Source organism: Aquarana catesbeiana, linkage group LG06 (assembly GCF_042186555.1).
Source record: "Aquarana catesbeiana isolate 2022-GZ linkage group LG06, ASM4218655v1, whole genome shotgun sequence".
Classification (NCBI taxonomy): domain Eukaryota; kingdom Metazoa; phylum Chordata; class Amphibia; order Anura; family Ranidae; genus Aquarana; species Aquarana catesbeiana.
In genome coordinates, this window is record NC_133329.1 from 358,294,156 (window position 1) to 358,313,391 (window position 19,236).

Here is a 19,236-nt window from a genome sequence, read left to right on the forward strand (position 1 = left end):
GAATGAAATTTAAAAAATGTAATTGAATGAAATAAATGAAGTTTTACTTGGAGTTTTTTTGAAAGCAGCATGATGATATGCAGAACTTCAGCAAACAAATTGAAAAATTACAAATAAACACGAGCCAATATTAAAGTCGAACAAAAAAAAAAAAGAAAATTCAGTCTGCACCTTTCTCAACAGAGTAAAAAAAAAAAAAAAAGTGGCAACCACCCCAATCTATAACTGGCCCTTACAGCAAGGTGCACATGGAAGGGCGATGCACATCACAAACAAACAAAAGATTTCCAAGCACACTTACCGAGCAGCCTGCAAAACACCTGAATTGATCCTAACAGAGGGTTTTTTTTGCACACATTTGTAAATATATGCATAAGCCGCAGTGCCCACACCAAGGGACCTCTGTATATACTGTGGTCCTAACTCAAAATTTCCAGATCCCCATCAGAGACATCTGAGTCCCCCTTACATTAGAGATGCAGGAAGAGGTGACCAGTCAGGGGGCATTGACTGCAGGTCTGGATCCCTGGTCATAACCTGCTGAAGCAGAGCAGACAGGGTACACGGGCAATGGATTTAAGTGATCATTTGAAAGGCTTTATAAGATTTTTTTTTTTTTTTTACAACCAGTGAATGGGTGAGGACTAGGAAGGGATAAGAGAAGGGACTTTATGTCTGAAGAAGGGATTAGAAAAACAATTAAATATATTATAAAATACAGTTTTACAGCATGAATTTATATTTTCCCAAATCCCCTGCACAGCAGGCATGACTGCATTGTACAGTGCTGCCAATCTAACTTGTTTTCAGGCACTGAGAGCTGGAAAGGGAATTTGTGGACAGCTTACAGGAAGGAGGAGCTCACAGGTAGGACTCAGGAGTGTGATTATTATTATTATTATTACTATCATTCAGGATTTATATAGCGTTAACAATTTACGCAGTGCTTTACAATGTAGAGGGGGGAACAGCACAATTACAGTACAGTTCAATACAGAAGGGACAGGAGGGCCCTGCTCGTAGAGATTACATTCTAAAGGGAGGGGGTGGTGGTACAAAATAGATGCAGGGAATGATTTGATTGGGGTAGCTCGGGACAGTTGTTAGGTGGGTGTGGGATAGGCTTCCCTGAATAGGTGAGTTTTCAGGGATCTCCTAAAGGTGGACAGGTTAGGGGCTGATCGGACATACTGGGGCAGGGAGTTCCAGAGGATGGGAGAGGCTCTGGAGAAGTCCTGAAGGCGAGCATGGGAGGCGGTAACAAGGGAGCTAGAGAGCAGGAGGTCCTGGGAGGAGCGGAGGGGACGATTTGGGCAATTGAGGTCCTTTACAACCAGAAAGCATGCAGGAGAAAGCAAAAGTTCCAAAGCTACAGTAGTGAACAGACCCATCACTTTCTGGTTAGTGGCAGTAGTCACCATGAGAAATTGAGAGCAATGGAGACACAGATAGCAATAATGAAACAAAAAAATCGTCAGAGGTTCTAACACTTGCGTGCTTCAAAAGTTAAAAGAATCTTTGGGTATAAATACACAATAGATACGCTCTTTAAATCTTTGTGATGGTGTCTTGACCATTCAGCTGCCTCCCCCCATCTTCTTACCATTGGCCATGGCCAGGCCTAGATTTCTCTCTCAGCTTCCTGCTACTGTGTTTTGCTGTGGACTCCTAAGCAGCCTTTGACTTAAAAAGGACAAACTCTAAATGTAAACTATAGGTTGATCAAGCATGAAAGGCATCTCGTAATACCCCAGAATACATATGTAGAAGAAGCCATGTCACTGCAAGACATTGGAAATTGTGTGTGCTACCTTTACACAGCCTCTGAGATCCCCGCTGTGTCCTTCAATAGCCTCACATCAGGAAACCTGGTGCCCGCAGAAGAAAAAATTGCCTCGGCACACAGGGCTTTATAAACCACTCCACATCTGAATCATTTGCATGTATTTGTGAATATGCCCAGCAATTCTTCATAAGACACCGCAGGTGTTTGAAAGTGACCCTAAAAGTAAACAGACAAGGCAGCCTTTTGTAGGATGAACCATTTTGCAACAAAAAAATAAATTAGGAATGATGCTTTCAGAGTGCCAAATGCAGGAATTATTATTCATGTATAGAGTAACAACAAATTCTGCAATTCTTTTTATAGTGGGCATTAGTTGTTCACCTGGTCTTTTCATTTTTAAGCTGAATTCCAGGCAAACAACTGAATATTTAAATGCAATTCATACATAGGATCTGTTTTAGATTTTATATTCCTGTCCATCCAGTCCTGACATATACACAGCTCTGCCTTACAGAACAGTTCTGCCTGGCAGGAAAGGGAAACCTCATCTTTCTCTGCTGCAATTTCACTTTTAGGTCCCCCTCCCTACCCCCCCCCCCTTCCTCCTCGTGACTGAATAGTGAGAAGCAGCGCACTAAGCACACCTCTCCGTCACTCTGATCTTTTCTGCTGTCAGCAGCCTTGCACTGCAGAAAACCTGATTGACTCCTTGTGCTGCTTCTTTCTCCCCCTCTCTGAGCTATACTGTATAGTAGATTACAAAAGGTCGGTACCAAGTATATTTAAGGTACTTACATTGTTTGTATTTAAAAAAAAAAAAATCATGTGCATTAATGATTACAGAGCTGCATTAGCTGCTTCAGCCCTGGAAGATTTTACCCCCTTTCTGACCAGAGCACTTTTTGCAATTCGGCACTGTGTCGCTTTAACTGACAATTGCGCGGTCGTGCGACGTTGCAGCCAAAAAACCAAAATTGACGTCCTTTTTTTTACCACAAATAGAGCTTTTTTTTGGTGGTATTTGATCACCTCTGCGGTTTTTATTTTTTGCGCAATAAACAAAAAAAGAGCGACAATTTTGAAAAAAACGTATTATTTTTTTACTTTTTGCTATAATAAATATCCCCAAAAAATATATAATTTTTTTTTTTTTCCCTCAGTTTAGGCCGATTTGTATTCTTCTACATATTTTTGGTAAAAAAAACTTGCAATAAGCGTATATTGATTGGTTTGCACAAAAGTTATAGCATCTACAAAATAGGGGATAGTTTTATGGCATTTTTATTATTAATTTTTTTTTTTTATTAGTAACGGCGGTGATCTGTGATTTTTATCGGGACTGCGACATTATGTTGGACACATCGGACATTTTTTACACTATTTTGGGACCATTGTCATTTATACAGTGATCGGTGCTATAAAAATGCACTGATTACTGTGTAAATGACAATGGCAGTGAAGGGGTTAACCACAAGGGGGCGATGAAGGGGTTAAGTGTGTCCTAGGGAGTGATTCTAACTGTGGGGGGGGATGGGCTTCAAGTCACATGACAGCGATCACTGCTCTCGATGACAGGAAGAAGTGGATCTCTGTCACGACAGAAGCCAGAATGGGGAAAGGCCTTGTTTACATAGGCACTTCCCCGTTCTGAGGCTCCGTGACACGATCGCCGGGAGGCAGGCGGATATTGAGTCCACCGGTCATGCGGGCATGGTCACGCTGTACACGGCGGGCGCGCACCTGCTATCCCCGGCTCTTAACGGGGACGTACAGGTACACCCATTTGCCCACCGCTGCCATTGTGCTGACGTATATCAGTCGGCAGCTGGTTAATGTGGGCCATTTATAACTGCTTGAAGTCAACTTTTAGGTAGAACTGAAGGCAAGACTTTTTTTTTTTTCATTTTGGATAGAATAAGGATACTCTGGATAAACTGACCCCTGTCAGTTTTTTGTTGCCATCAGTGTCCCATAGAGGATATTTCCCTTCACTTCCTGTCCCTTAGCCAAAACAGGAAGTGAGAGGAAATCTCTCTAAAGTGAGGGAATCCTGGGGTGTCACCAGAACTAGTGTCCCCATTGAAAGATCCACCTCTATTACTGTTCTGGTATCAGCCCAAATTTTCTTTTTCCTTCACCTTTGATGATAATGGTAAACAGGACAAATAGAGACGACAAATCTCCCTGACAGGACACAGACACCAATAAAAACTGACAGATTTTCCCTGTGTCCATTGCAGCCTCCCAGTGTCCATTGCAGCCTCCCTGTGTGCATTGCATGCCTTCCCTGTGTTCATTGCCCTGTGTCCATGCCTTCCCTATGTCCATTGCCTCCCTGTGCCGATCTGCCTACCTGATCAGCCCGTGTCTTCCAGTCAGACGGCAGCCATCCAGTGTACAAAAGCCGAACCTCCTCCTCATTCTCATCTGTGATAGGCGGAACACTCAGTTTCCCAGCAGTCAGTGTTCAGTGTTCCGCCTATCACAGACATCCTCTCATCCTCGTCCGTGGGATGAGGACGAGAGGACGTCCGTGATAGGCGGAACACTGAACACTGACTGCTGGGAAACTGAGTGTTCCGCCTATCACGGACGAGGAGAAGGCGCGGCTTTTGTACACTGGTCGGCTTCCGTCTCAGCATGGCACGGACTGATCAGGTATGCAGAGATGGCAGTGACTCCAGTATAAGCCGAGGGGGGCACTTTCAGCACAAAAAAAATGTGTCGAAAAACTCGGCTTATACTCGAGTATATACAGTAGTATACCAAGATGGTACTAATTGTATTATATACTTTACATAATATATAATATATATATATTACTTTCAGAGGAACCTGCAGTGCTTTTAAAGAAAGTAATTTTTTTTAACACCCTTATTTTAATGAAATTATCATTTTCAGTATGCAAATGCATTTTTATTTTTATTATTATTTTTGTCCAATCAACATAATGACTAGAAAAAAGAACAGGGAGGGGGCAAACTAGAACTTTGCTAGGGGTGCAAACTCTGTCATACAGAAAGGGGAGAGGCGGGGGATGAATTATTCTTCTGGCTCGTTTAGCTGTGTGTGTAATCTGAGCTGAAAACTGTTGTTTCCCCAACAAATTAGTAAAAGGCCTAGTATATATTTAAATGACATTAAAAAAATATGGTAAATCCTATTTAGTCTTGAACATAATACTTAGGGTAAGAAAATATGTACAAAAACACTATACATTCCTGTCATCATTGTCTTTTTATGTAGTGTGAGAATTAGGAATGTACCGATACCATTTTTTTTTACAACGAGTACTGATACTTTTTTTTTAGTACTCAACGATACCAATTACCGATACCTACCGCAACTGTTTTGTTTTCACTTCAGCTGTCAGCAATGGTACAAAGCATTGAAAAGTTATTTACAAATTAAATAAATAGTGTAAATATATTTTAAATGTAAGAGAGGGACATTGAGGCCAATATATGGTCCTCAGGGACTTTTAACGGTGCTTGAGTCAGGTAATGTATCCAACATATCATAAAATCATATTTTATTAAACAATCTTATAAAAGGAAACAGACATAATCAAGGACAATATACAATATAAAAGAGGAAGGGGGATGGGGGAAAAAAGATAACCCTTTGATTTACAAATTAATACCACTTTCTCAACATGTTTCGCTTGCATAAGCTTCTTCAGGAGATATATTTGTGATATTAAGGTCAACTATAAGAAATAGAAAAAATATCCATAAATCATACATATACATATCTGCTTATACCTCATGAAATCATAATATTAGAGTATAAACAATATACAAAATAAATCTGACAATTAGATCTACATCTGTGTAAAACATTATATAAAAAAAAAAAAAAAAAAAAAAAAAAAAAAAAACAAAAAAAAAGGAAAAAAAGGGGGGGGGGGGGGGGTGTTTGAGGGGGAGGGAAAGAAAAGGGGAGGGAAAAAGGGGAAAAAGGGAAAGGGAAGGGAGCGGGATTTTTTGCATTATCATCATTCAGCTCAAAGGAGCTTACCTGTAGAAAGAAGTCTACAAATCACATGGACATTGTGTAATGGCAGAATGCTTCCTCCTTGATTCTCACCTCATTAGGGAGGCATGCAGAGAGAGATAAAAATCTTTGAATATAAGCTCTTCTTTGGAAGAGAAAAAAAGGAAGAAAATGGAAAAAAGTAAGTCTAAGTGGTTTAAATAATTAACGATGATACTTCTATATAAATATAGACTGAATTCAATCCAGGAATACCTCAATAGAATCAATTCAGGATAAAAAGAAAAATGCATCCAAAAGATGGTAGATTGCAAAATTGCTAACCAATATAGAAAAGATGGTTCTAAAAACGCAGTAGAATAGCAGACGCAGAGGGAGCGGTATACGTCCATCCACAGCTGTTGGTTAAGCTGGACCTGGAGGTATTGCTGCAAACTGACCACAAAAGAACCTAAAAAGTGTATATATAAAGAGATATTAGAAAGGTGTCTCTGAGTAACATCGATATTTAAAAGTGCATATTGAATGTAGAAAGCAAATAAACCTAGACTTACTGATTCTTATTGAAATAGAGTAGCCCGTCCGGGAGATATCTCTGCCCCATGTGTCAAAAAGGAACTGACAGAGATTGGCGGGGAATGAAGCCCCGCTTTTAAAACCCTCCAGCGTGACGACGTCTGACTCGTCGTCACGCTGCGGACACAAAATAGACGCTCGCGCATGCGCAAACCTCCGCCGCCCGTACATGGAGTCGCGTAAGTGACGTCAAGTATTGGCAAATAGGTTCGCGGCCATCTTTGAAGATCCTACGTCTTGAATCTGGTAGTAAGGAGGCTCGCAAGACTCAAAAGAGAAGGGGGGAGCAATAAGGTTATATTGTAATCGATAAATGCAATTAAGATGGAGATCACTGCACTAACGTGGCTACTGAGTAACCAAAAATTAGGCATTATGTAGGGATGATATGAATTTAGAAAAGCCCTCAGACACACTGTCACTGATTAAATAAATTAATCATTTCTTTTACCGTTTGCACGGATCAATCCGAGGTATAAAGAAAACCGCCGCGCGAGACGTCTAAAAAAAGGGGCAACCGAGCAATCAAGACATTGATTTTCCCTGTGTCCATTGCAGCCTCCCAGTGTCCATTGCAGCCTCCCTGTGTGCATTGCATGCCTTCCCTGTGTTCATTGCCCTGTGTCCATGCCTTCCCTATGTCCATTGCCTCCCTGTGCCGATCTGCCTACCTGATCAGCCCGTGTCTTCCAGTCAGACGGCAGCCATCCAGTGTACAAAAGCCGAACCTCCTCCTCATTCTCATCTGTGATAGGCGGAACACTCAGTTTCCCAGCAGTCAGTGTTCAGTGTTCCGCCTATCACAGACATCCTCTCGTCCTCGTCCGTGGGATGAGGACGAGAGGACGTCCGTGATAGGCGGAACACTGAACACTGACTGCTGGGAAACTGAGTGTTCCGCCTATCACGGACGAGGAGAAGGCGCGGCTTTTGTACACTGGTCGGCTTCCGTCTCAGCATGGCACGGACTGATCAGGTATGCAGAGATGGCAGTGACTCCAGTATAAGCCGAGGGGGGCACTTTCAGCACAAAAAAAATGTGTCGAAAAACTCGGCTTATACTCGAGTATATACGGTAGTATACCAAGATGGTACTAATTGTATTATATACTTTACATAATATATAATATATATATATTACTTTCAGAGGAACCTGCAGTGCTTTTAAAGAAAGTAATTTTTTTTAACACCCTTATTTTAATGAAATTATCATTTTCAGTATGCAAATGCATTTTTATTTTTATTATTATTTTTGTCCAATCAACATAATGACTAGAAAAAAGAACAGGGAGGGGGCAAACTAGAACTTTGCTAGGGGTGCAAACTCTGTCATACAGAAAGGGGAGAGGCGGGGGATGAATTATTCTTCTGGCTCGTTTAGCTGTGTGTGTAATCTGAGCTGAAAACTGTTGTTTCCCCAACAAATTAGTAAAAGGCCTAGTATATATTTAAATGACATTAAAAAAATATGGTAAATCCTATTTAGTCTTGAACATAATACTTAGGGTAAGAAAATATGTACAAAAACACTATACATTCCTGTCATCATTGTCTTTTTATGTAGTGTGAGAATTAGGAATGTACCGATACCATTTTTTTTTACAACGAGTACTGATACTTTTTTTTTAGTACTCAACGATACCAATTACCGATACCTACCGCAACTGTTTTGTTTTCACTTCAGCTGTCAGCAATGGTACAAAGCATTGAAAAGTTATTTACAAATTAAATAAATAGTGTAAATATATGTTAGTATATATATATATATATATATATATATATATATATATATATATATATATATATATATGTAAAAATATTCACTAACAAAGCAAACACAAAAAAGTTTTAATTGTTTATCATTTATAAAATAGACGTGAACAAAAAAAAACAGGAAAATAATTGAATGGAGGAGAATAGGGAGTTAATTAAGGCTGATTAGAGTAAATTAATGATTTATAATGGGTTAAACATAGGAACATTTGTTACATAGTTACATATAGTTACATAGATAGTAAGGTTGAATAAAGACACCAGTCCATCCTGAGTGAGTGTGGGTGCGTGTCTACAATTATAACTATTTATTTAAGGTACCCATATAGAGCCATCAATTTACAAAGTGCTCCACACATACATCGCACACTCACATCGGTCCCTACCCTCAAGGAGCCCACAATCTAAGGTCCCCAACTCACATTCATATACTAGGGCCAATTTTGGACAGAAGCCAATTAACCTACCAGCATGTCTTTGGAGTGTGAGAGGAAACCGGAGGAAACCCACGCAGGCACAGGGAGAACATGCAAACTCCAGGCAGGTAGTGTCGTGGTTGCGATTCAAACCAGCGACCCTTTTTACTGCTAGGCGAGAGTGCTACCCACTACACCACTGTGCCGCCCTATGTTCTCCCCTTTGATCTGCAGATGAAGAAACAGAAAGATTCAAAAAGAAACAATGTTTCTTTTTATTTTAGTGTTTCAGCGGCTGAGTAATGTAATAAACATTGCTGGCTGCTTTTTTTTTTTGACAGCTCCAATTACCGGACTTCTTTAACACTTCAGCTGTCAACAGGGGAGACCCACTGACAGCTCAAAGAACCGAGCCTGAAAGTATCAGTTTCAGGTATTGGTGCATTTCCACGAGTACCGATACTTGTCCAAATACTTGGTTTCAGCACCGATACCAATACCGATACTAGTATCGGTGCACCCTAGTGAGAATAGCGTCGGGTGAGTCAGAATTACATTTTGGATCAGTATGGAATGCTTCCTTCCTCAACAGACTTTGCATTTGGCCACTGGCTTGAGTTTTCTTCATTCAGTAAGACCCTTACTTAAAAATGACATACATGTTCCCCACAACCCCCAGCTAGGTCATCCTCGTATGTGTCCAGCAGTTACTGTATTTCTGAAACTATTGTGTAGTACTGTGCTAGCTATTCCTTTTTCACTTCCTCTAAGTTAACTCTCCTGAGTTGATAGATATTTTTAGCTTCTCCCTTATTCACTAATACCCCACCCATATCCAATCACTGTGCTCCCTTTGTCTGCTGGATCCCAGAACTATTGACCATTGCGGTCAGTGGTGGATGGAGCTTATAGCACTGGCCAGTAAATCCCCCCACCCAGTAATTGAAAAGTCCTATAGGTACCAGTAGGGGGACCCCCCTGATTACAAGTGCAGGTGAAAGGGCCTGAGATCTTGGTAATGGAGTCCTTGAGAAATAAACGTGATTGCATTTGTCAAAAACTGAATTGTCAGTTTTGGGTAGACTGACTGTTTAATATTTTACAGCAGTTTCAGGGTCCTTTTATCATTAATGCTTTGTGAGCCCCATTTTGGTTGCTTAGATATCAATACACATTCCTCTGCTCTGTTGAGATTGTCAAAGAAAAATGCCAGACATTTTTCCCAAGAAGTGCAGGAATGCTTCAAAGGTTCAACTCAGAGTTCATTCTGTCTGTAAACTGACTGGATTTCAGGAAAGACATGAACACATTATATGATTGCCCTTTCGCTTGCGACAAGTACAGCTGAGATGTACCACTTTAATGGTCTTGTATTGCCACAACGGGGCAATGATTGCTGAAATTGGAGAAAAGTAACAGAGATGGATAAAATCCAGGACACCGGGATATAATCAGTGTTGGTGGCAATGTCCTTATGAATTGAACTGCTTGACTGCGATGGTCAATATTGAACTTGAGCCACTGCCACGTGTCCAGTGCCACATACATTCTCATCTGCATGCCTGAGCCATGAGTACACTGTAGTGATGGTAATATACTAATGTGACAGAATGTCTAGTTTCAAGAAATGTCCAAAAATTCACTTTTTTAACTTTATTAAATCAGAACAAATGGATCAAAATAAAAAAGTCCATTGTCCATAAATAATCACAATGGTAATGTGAATGGTAATGATGTGCTTGCTATGGTTTCCATGGTGTGCAACAAATGGGCAGCATCCCTGTCAGGGTGGGACTGTAAATGGAAGGTACTTCTGTGAATAACCTGACCAGCGGGTAAAGCAAGGTCCACAATACAAAGTGAGGATGGATGTGATGGAAGGAAGTTGCCGCAAACAAGCCAGCAAAGGCACCGGGGGTGCAGCATCGGACCGGAAGTGTGTCAGCTATAATCAGGAAGTGCATCACCAATGGACAGGAAGTCCTCAAGTGGCCATTTTGCCAGAGTCCTCAATGCCAGTAAGTGTAGGGTCTCCAAGATGATATGTTTTGATTGCCTCTTTCTCCAAGAAGAAGCTACCACATTTGCACTGCATGTACTGGCAGAGTCCCATTAGACACCAAAAGGCCAACCAGTGCCTCTTACCATCTAAGTGACAGGCAGGTGCAGAGCTTTGACCAATTGTGCCTGGACATTCACTTGGTGGCTTCTGCCTGAATTTCTTTGTGGATGATCCATCCCTGAAAAAGAAAGATGAGTTGTTCCATGCAGCAGCCAGTTAGATAAAACAACAGAAATTCTTTCTGTGCACAGTAACATTGGTTTTTTTATTTGTGCTCTAGATTTTGTGGAACTTCCTATTGTATCTTTACAGGGAATTTCTATTACCCATGGTTATTTTTTTCCAAACTTGAACCTCTTGCTAGGTAAGGATAAGGCTGTCTGCTGTTATAATTGCTGGTTGGTCTTTGCACTCTTACAGACCAGTAATTAATCACATTTATGGTCTTAGAACACCTTATGATGCCATGTCTGAGGCCAGGTAAAGCAGGGCATCTGAGTCAGATCCTGTATCTACAGACAATAACAGGTGGAACACTGGTGATGATTCATCTTATACTATCCTATACCTTCACTTAGTCAGCAGCAACACAATGTAGGACATTCTGCACTTTTCTATTGCATGAAAGCAACATGTCATAACAATATTTCTTTCAGTATAGTTCCATGAACGAAAACAGATAACCAGTAAACCTGGAAGTCCTGGCTCTGTAGCCAGTGTTTGCAAATTCTCCTACAAGGGGAGTGTTTTCAGAGGGAATAACTATACAGCTATTGAAGCTCTGGCACACTCATAAATCACCACAATTATCTCAGCAGATAATAACTCTTAAAAAACAGGAATGATAAACTCCATTGGATTCAGTGTTACCTCATATCACCTCTTTGGGAGTTATTTCATATACGGCTCTAACCTCGTTTGGCCTCTTCAACCTGTCAATCTAGGCCCAAGACGTTCAACCCGATAATTGCAGTCAGCCATCTCTGCACTCCATGTAACTACTTTTAAATGTATTGTATTCTTGGCATGGAGCCACCGATATTGGAATGCTGATTGCCTATGTCGAAAAAGTATGTTGTCTTTTAAAAATGTACCAAATTGATATTTAAAGAACTGGGGAAAAACATATTGCTAAAGAGTCTATATAAAAAAAACAGTAAACCTTGAACTGTCAATTGTGACATAGATCTGAGTTATATTCCCTGTAAAAATAAAAAAAGTTTAATTCCAAAAATATTTTTGGCAGGAAATTTTTATCCTCTTCCATGTTTCATGGAATTCAACTTTGCGTTAATGGCTGTTTGAAATGTCCATAGAGTTTTAAGTTATCCGCACAACCGTTGCTGCTCTATTAAATCCTGCTTTATTGAAGAAACCGCAGCATACAAGTCACAGGTACAGTGAGTTGATGATTATGATTAAAGCTGTGTGACCTGAAACCCATCAACTCACTGTACCTGTGAATAAAGCAGGATTTTAGAGCAGCAACAGTTATGCGGATCACTTCTGTGGACAATTTTTCTGTGTGACTGCAGATTGGGCACCCATGAGCTCTATTACTGTTGGATTGAATGGGTAGTAGCACTGAACTCTTTACCAGTACCATTTGAAATGTCATAATTATTCAAGTGAAATGTCATAATTACAAGAATTTACATGGGGAGGTCCTTTTCAAAATTGGACCATTGGAAGAAATAGAGGTGTTGCAACCAAATGAAATGACAACCGGAATCTAGTCACTCTGGTCATACTGACCACTTACATTATTTTTTGTATTGAGATACTGATTGATTGATTAAATTGAATAGATATTTTTCTACCTTAAAAAGGTAGAAGAAACTTGTATATACATGAACTGCAGAGAGAGCCTAACTGTCCCCAATGTTCTGCAATGTCACTAGGTTCTGTAAAATGTATGGATTAATTTTTTTTATTTTTTGCTGTCAGCGGCATTCATGTACTCTTTGATAACCTATACAGCATTTACATTCACATTTACAGAGTAGGGTATTTTACATCTTTCTTACTAGTTTTCTTACTGTTGTTTTTTATTTCCGCAGGATCAACAAAAAGCAGCATTTCCTGTACCAATAAGCAAGCATCAGGAGGGCTCCAAGAACCAGAAAAAGCCCATTGTGACTCAGCCGATTTCCAGCCCCGTGTCCAAATCTATATGTCAGCCCCAACCATCTTTAGAGAGTAACCACTCCAACCCATTCTTGGCAAATGCACTGCTGGGTAATCACCAGCCAAACGGAGTCATTCCCTGTGTCATCCAGGATGCCCCACTGGCTCTCACCACCAAAACTAAGAGAGAAAATAAAGTCGAGAGTGTAACTGTTTCCCCCAGTGCCCATTTTGCCTCTCCAATCAACCTGAGTTCTTGTGTAAAAAGAAACTCTTCCAGTAAGTCAGCCCTTGGGCCAGCTGGCTCCCCAATATTACACAGTCTCTGTAAGGAGAAAACCCCAAACAGTAACTCTACACCAGCAATAAAACCACACCACACACTCAATGCCACCAAATGTCTCCTGGACAAGTTTCGGGGGGTGGATTCTGACATTCCCAGCAGCAAGGATTCTGAAGATTCCAATGATGAGGATGATGATGAAGATGATGATGAGGATGATGATGAGGAGGATGAAGATGACGAAGATGATGATTCTGATAGTCAGTCAGGTCGGTAATTTGTAAATGTTTGTTACTTTTTAGCTGTTCCACTAAAGTATTTCACTAGGCAGTAGCATAAAAAGAAGGAAGGAGAAGAAAAGGAGAAGAAAAAACAGTTTTATGTGTCTTTGCCCCCAGCCATACCTTTACTGTTGGGCTGACCTTAACACTTCCCCACTTAAACTGTAAAACATACCCTATCCCCATAAGTGATCATGTAAAACTCAACTGCAGCCTTTTTATTTCAGGGAAAAAGCATTAGAGCCTTCCTGGGAGTCACTTTGGGCGGGGGCTTGTTGAACCCAGCTTACCTTGGAGAGCTCGGGAAACTCCTTGTCCAGCTCCCCCGGCCCCTCCTATGTGTAAGTCACCCTGTTTCTATTGGGGGCACTGGGTGACCGAGAACCCCAGTTGGGTCTGCACTAACCAGACTCACCGTACAACTACACCGGACTCAGCAATTCCTTTTACCCCTGTTATCCAGGGTTCTATATGTGTGGTATGTGTTGAAAGAATGAAGAGTGTCTTTTACTTGGGACAGTAATATTTCTGAACAATATCCCTCAAGAAATATAGGAAGATAAATTAATTCCACCTTTCCGACTGCTGGAATATTGTATGAGCTTGGTCTCATAGACTGTTGTATACTTTTTACTAGATTGTATACAACTAGATAACAGGGGCAAAAAGGAATTGCTGAGGCCGGTGTGGTTGTACGGTGAGTCTGGTTAGTGCAGACCCGACTGGGGTTCTCGGTCACCCTGTTCCCCTAATAGACACAGGGTAACTTACACATAGGAGGGGCCGGGGAGCTGGATAAGGAGTTTCCAGAGCTCTCCAAGGTAAGCTGTGTTCCACAAGCTCCCCGCCCAAAGTTACTCCTGTCACACTTGACAACAGGGTCAGAGACAAAAAACACATTTTTAGTATAGGGTTAGGGTCAGGGAAAAGTAATCTAAGACAGTCAGTATTACACACATCAACCAGTCATGTTCTTCCACTTTTTCCCATACTGACCTGTGATATAGAGAGGGTAAAAACGATACCCTGATTTATGATTTAGTGTTGGAATATATAATAACTTGGATGCAATAACTAAATCTTACTTTACTAAACAGAGTCAGACAGCAACTCAGAATCTGATTCGGAGGGGACAGAAGAAGATGATGATAAAGACGAATCTGACAGTGATACAGAAGGAGAAAAGCTGAAATTTAATAAAACTGCTCCACCTGTAACCAGCACAACGAACAGCATCACCTCCCAATCAACACCCCTTAACCTACAGGTCATCAGGAGCCCCAGCTCTGCTCCACCTGCACTGTGCACAGAATCTCAGTCGCCTGACCTGCGCAGCGCCTCTACCACTCTCAGCCCCAGCACACCATGTGGTATTTGACATTTTAATCTCTTATTTTAATGTAGATGTTTAAATGATTGACCATTAGTAATACAATTAAGATGCTGTCTGTGTGAGTGATACACATCTGTGTCCAAAGAGGTCACCTGGTACAACGGAATCTGCCTTATAAGAAACAGTAGAATTATTGTTCATTAAAAAACACAATTTTGATAAAATAACAATTTGTGTCCATCATTTTAAAGTTTAACTCTACTTTTCTGACATTGTAAGCCATAACAGTGATATAATTAAATCTATAAAAACATATAGGGATTAATTTACTAAAGGCACATAGACTGTGCACTTTAAAAGTATAGTTGCTCCAGATGCGTTACCCAATGTGTTAGCTTTTTTTTGGATCCTGTTATCGCTGCTGTGCAAAATAAAGTCCTTTGAATGAAGAAGCTATTGTGTTGCTGGCTTATCTTTTCTACTATGGACCTGCAGTTGCTCCAGAGCTTGGTAAATATGGTAAAGCTCTGCTGACTTCCATTACTCGATCACATGCAAGCAAAAATGCTGTTTTTTAAATTTTCCTTGCATGTTATTGGGTATTCTTTGAAAAGTGCAGCTTTGCAGCGTTTGTTACCCCAACACTTCATATTCCTGATAAGTGCCTGCTGTACCATGTACTTGTATCCTGTTCTCTTTCTATTGCTTCCTTTATGTGATATCCCTGGTGTTCCTTCTAGTCCCCTTGCTTTCCTATTAACTACACTGAGCAGGAAAGCAAAGCATGGTCAGTTCTCTAACTATCCTGGGAAATTAGTACGCTTTCCTCCAATGATCAGACCTGTCCTGACACACCCCTGCTACACAGCCATTCACTGGCTGTGCAGCAGGCCAGTGTGCTATTGCTTCTTCTTCCCCCAGCTCTTATGCAGCTGAGAACAAAGGGAATGTGATCATTTATAAAAAAAAGAAAAAAGGTATTTATAATGTTTTTTTTTTTTTTTTATATCTATACACAAATGTTTTGCTTTTCATGTCTATTTTAAACTGAATGGGTTGTTTTACAAGGTGATTGTTTACAGTCACTTACTAAGCACTGGAGGAACTTCACTTGCAAAGTCTATTTTCCTTTAGTAAATCTACCCCATATACTGCTTGTGTGTGTGTGTGTGTGATAATGTTCACATTTTTTTGTGGGCAGGAATTAGAATAGAAAGTAAACAGGTATATTTAAATGAAATATATTGGTTTCAATTGATAGCTGACTTTACTGTAAGTAAGCCATAATATAATTTTTATTATACAGAATTTATATAGTGCCAACAATTTGCTCAGCACCCCTTACAAAAGGGAGAAAGTACAGTTACAATACAATTAATTACAGAAGTATTGATAGGGCCCTGCTTGTGAGAGCATACATTCTAAATGTATTACACAATTTTTAATTTCACCTGCTAGACAATATCAAATTTCCCACAAAAAAAATCATCAGCTGGTTTGTAACATCTTTTGGGGACTCCAATCACAAGCTCTCCCCACCATAGTTCCTGGCTCTGTTCCCAGCAGCCTTGGAGTTCTGGATGGTGCTACCTACGTGCGTTGTCCATGATATAAAGTACATAAAAAAATCTAACAGAAAGAGAATGACTTTCGTGTAATGGTTATTTACTTGTTCAATTTGATCTGGAAGTTCAGGAGAAAAATTCAAATTGTTATTATTAGTGCTTACATACAGTATGTCTGATGTATGATGATTTTCTGGATTATTTTGTGACTGTTACCTACAAATGATGTAAGCTGCTGGACTTATTCACTACTTTGGCTAAAACTGTAAACTTTATTTAAGGTGCCGGTAAGAGAAGAAGAGTCACAGATGAGCGTGAGCTGCGTATGCCTCTGGAATATGGGTAAATTCTTTTTACTAATTAATGAAAATTTATCTCTTAAAAACATGTAAACCCAACATTTTTATATTCCTGATTAGGGATGAGCCAGATGTTCAAAAGTAAGTTCGACTTGAACTTCACCTGGCATTACGTGGCGTCAGAGGGGGAGGGGTCATCCGTGTACGTCACCGGGTGCCCCCGCCCTCAGCTATATAACAGCTGTCATTGAGAAGAAGCGTCCCTCGGCGGGAGCCTCCCATGGAGGCGGAGCTGTTGCGGCTTTTTTCTTTCTTTTTTTTTCAGTCTGTCGAGCGGTGTGAGATGGATCTACATCGCGGGCCATTTTTATTTTTTATTTTTTTAATAAAGGACTTTTCCCAAAGTGTCTCCTGTCTTTTTTACTATTTTTGACACTTTTTTTGTGAATTGGCAGGGGTACAATGTACCCATTACCAATTCACATGGGGGGGGCTGGGATCTGGGGGTCTCTTTGTTAAAGGGGGCTTTGTTAAAGGGGGCAAGGGTTGTGGGGACAAGACCCTTGTCCCCATCAACATTGGGGCAAGGTGCTTTGGGGACCCCAAAGCACCCTTCCCATGTTGTGGGCATGTGGCATGGTACAGTTCGGGGGGGTGCTCTCTCACCCCCCCTTCTTTTCCTGCGGCCTGCCAGGTTGCGTGCTCGGATAAGTGTTTGGTATGGATTTTGGGGGGACCCCTACGCCATTTTTTAAAAACATTTGGCGCACAGTTCCCCTTAAAATACATACCAGACCTGAAGGGCCTGGTATGGATTTTGGGGGGACCCCCACACACTTTTTTAAAAAAAAATGGGTTTAGGGTTCCCCTTAATATTCATACCAGACCCAATGAGTTTTATCTATATTGCCGAAACCCGAAAATTCATTACAGCTGCGATCAGTTTTAAATGACTTTTTTTCCTTTAGAAATTTCATTTTGCGGTGGTATTGTTCTAAACACGGGAAAACTGCGCCACTTTACTGGTATACTATAGACACCCCCCAGGCACGATATTTAAAGGAATATTTCATTTTTATTGTTTCACTTTAAGCATTATTAAAATCACTGCACCTGAAAATACGTACGTTTTAAAACTTTTTTTGCATTAATACATGTCCCCTGGGGCAGGACCCAGGTCCCAAAACACTTTTTATGACAATAACTTGCATATAAGCCTTTAAAATTAGCACTTTTGATTTTTCATGTTTGTGTCCCATAGATACATGTCCCCTGGGGCAGGACCCAGGTCCCAAAACACTTTTTATGACAATAACTTGCATATAAGCCTTTAAAATTAGCCATGCCCATCTGCAGCCTCGGAAGGAACAGGGAGGGGGGCGGGACGAACGCAAACAGATTACATACAGGAGAATCTCCTGTTAACTTGGCCGCCTCTTTAATACAAAGTCCCACCTTCTATGATAGACAGAATAGTCGTCCAATGCCAGCCCAGGAGACGGGACTCCCTATTACAGAGGCCGCCGAGGAAACAGGAGATACTCCTGTATGTAATCTGATAGCACTCGTCCCGCCCCTTCCCTGTCTCCTCCAAGGCTGCCAGAACGATGAATACGGTCCCAAAACACTTTTTATGACAATAACTTGCATATAAGCCTTTAAAATTAGCACTTTTGATTTTTCATGTTTGTGTCCCATAGACGGTGTTCGTGTGTTCGTCTAAATTTTTTGCCTGTTCGCAAGTTCTGGTGCAAACCGCAACTGGGGGGTGTTTGGCTCATCCTTATTCCTGATATGAGCCTTGTACCATGTACTTTTATGAAAAAGTATTCTGTTCTCTTTGTATTGCTTCCTTTGTGTGAAATCCCTGGTGTTCATGCCAGCTCGACTGCTTTTTTTTATCAAAAACTGACCAGACTAGGCATGAGGGCACAGCATGGGCAGTTAACTAGCTGTGCTGGAACTCAACATTGCCATCAATGCAGCCTCACCATTGCCATGAATACAGCATCACCATTGCCATGAATGCAGCCTCACAAGTGCCACTAATGCATCCTCAACATTGACATGAATACAGCCTCACCATTACCATGAATGCAGCCTTACTATTGCCAAAAATGCAGCCTTACCATTGCCATGAATGCTGCCTCACCATTGCCATGAATGCAGCCTCTGCATGCAGCCTCACCATTGACATGAATGCAGCCTCACAAGTGCCATGAATGCAGCCTCACCATTGCCATCAGTGCAGCCTGATCCATGCCCATCTGCAGCCTCGGAAGGAACAGGGAGGGGGGCGGGACGAACGCAAACAGATTACATACAGGAGAATCTCCTGTTGACTTGGCCGCCTCTTTAATACAAAGTCCCGCCTTCTATGATAGACAGAATAGTCGTCCAATGCCAGCCCAGGAGACGGGACTCCCTATTACAGAGGCCGCCGAGGAAACAGGAGATACTCCTGTATGTAATCTGATAGCACTCGTCCCGCCCCTTCCCTGTCTCCTCCAAGGCTGCCAGAACGATGAATACGGTATATATCTTTTGTGGGGATTCGTTGGGGGCTACAAAAGATATATATATACAAATTACCAGAGGAGCCCCATTAAACTGGAACACAGGTCGCAATTGGCCTGCAGGCCAGACTTTGGACATGCCTGGTTTAGCTAAAGAATAAGTGAATTTAGGCATGCCTTTGTTCCTTTTGATAAATCTAATAAAATCAGTCAAGTTTTCAGT

At 41.0% G+C, this 19,236-nt stretch overlaps 1 protein-coding gene across 21 annotated transcripts in view; it reads left to right on the top strand.

Moving 5' to 3' along the window:
• BAZ2B (bromodomain adjacent to zinc finger domain 2B) overlaps positions 1 to 19,236 on the top strand; it is a 441,294-nt gene that overhangs the window by 335,820 nt on the left and 86,238 nt on the right. For all 21 annotated transcript variants that reach the window (XM_073634094.1, XM_073634089.1, XM_073634092.1 and 18 more), the window contains 3 exons: positions 12,670 to 13,288; positions 14,398 to 14,670; positions 16,480 to 16,540. In XM_073634094.1, coding sequence (XP_073490195.1) covers positions 12,670 to 13,288; positions 14,398 to 14,670; positions 16,480 to 16,540 — 953 coding nt within the window. The remainder of the gene's footprint in view (positions 1 to 12,669; positions 13,289 to 14,397; positions 14,671 to 16,479; positions 16,541 to 19,236) is intronic.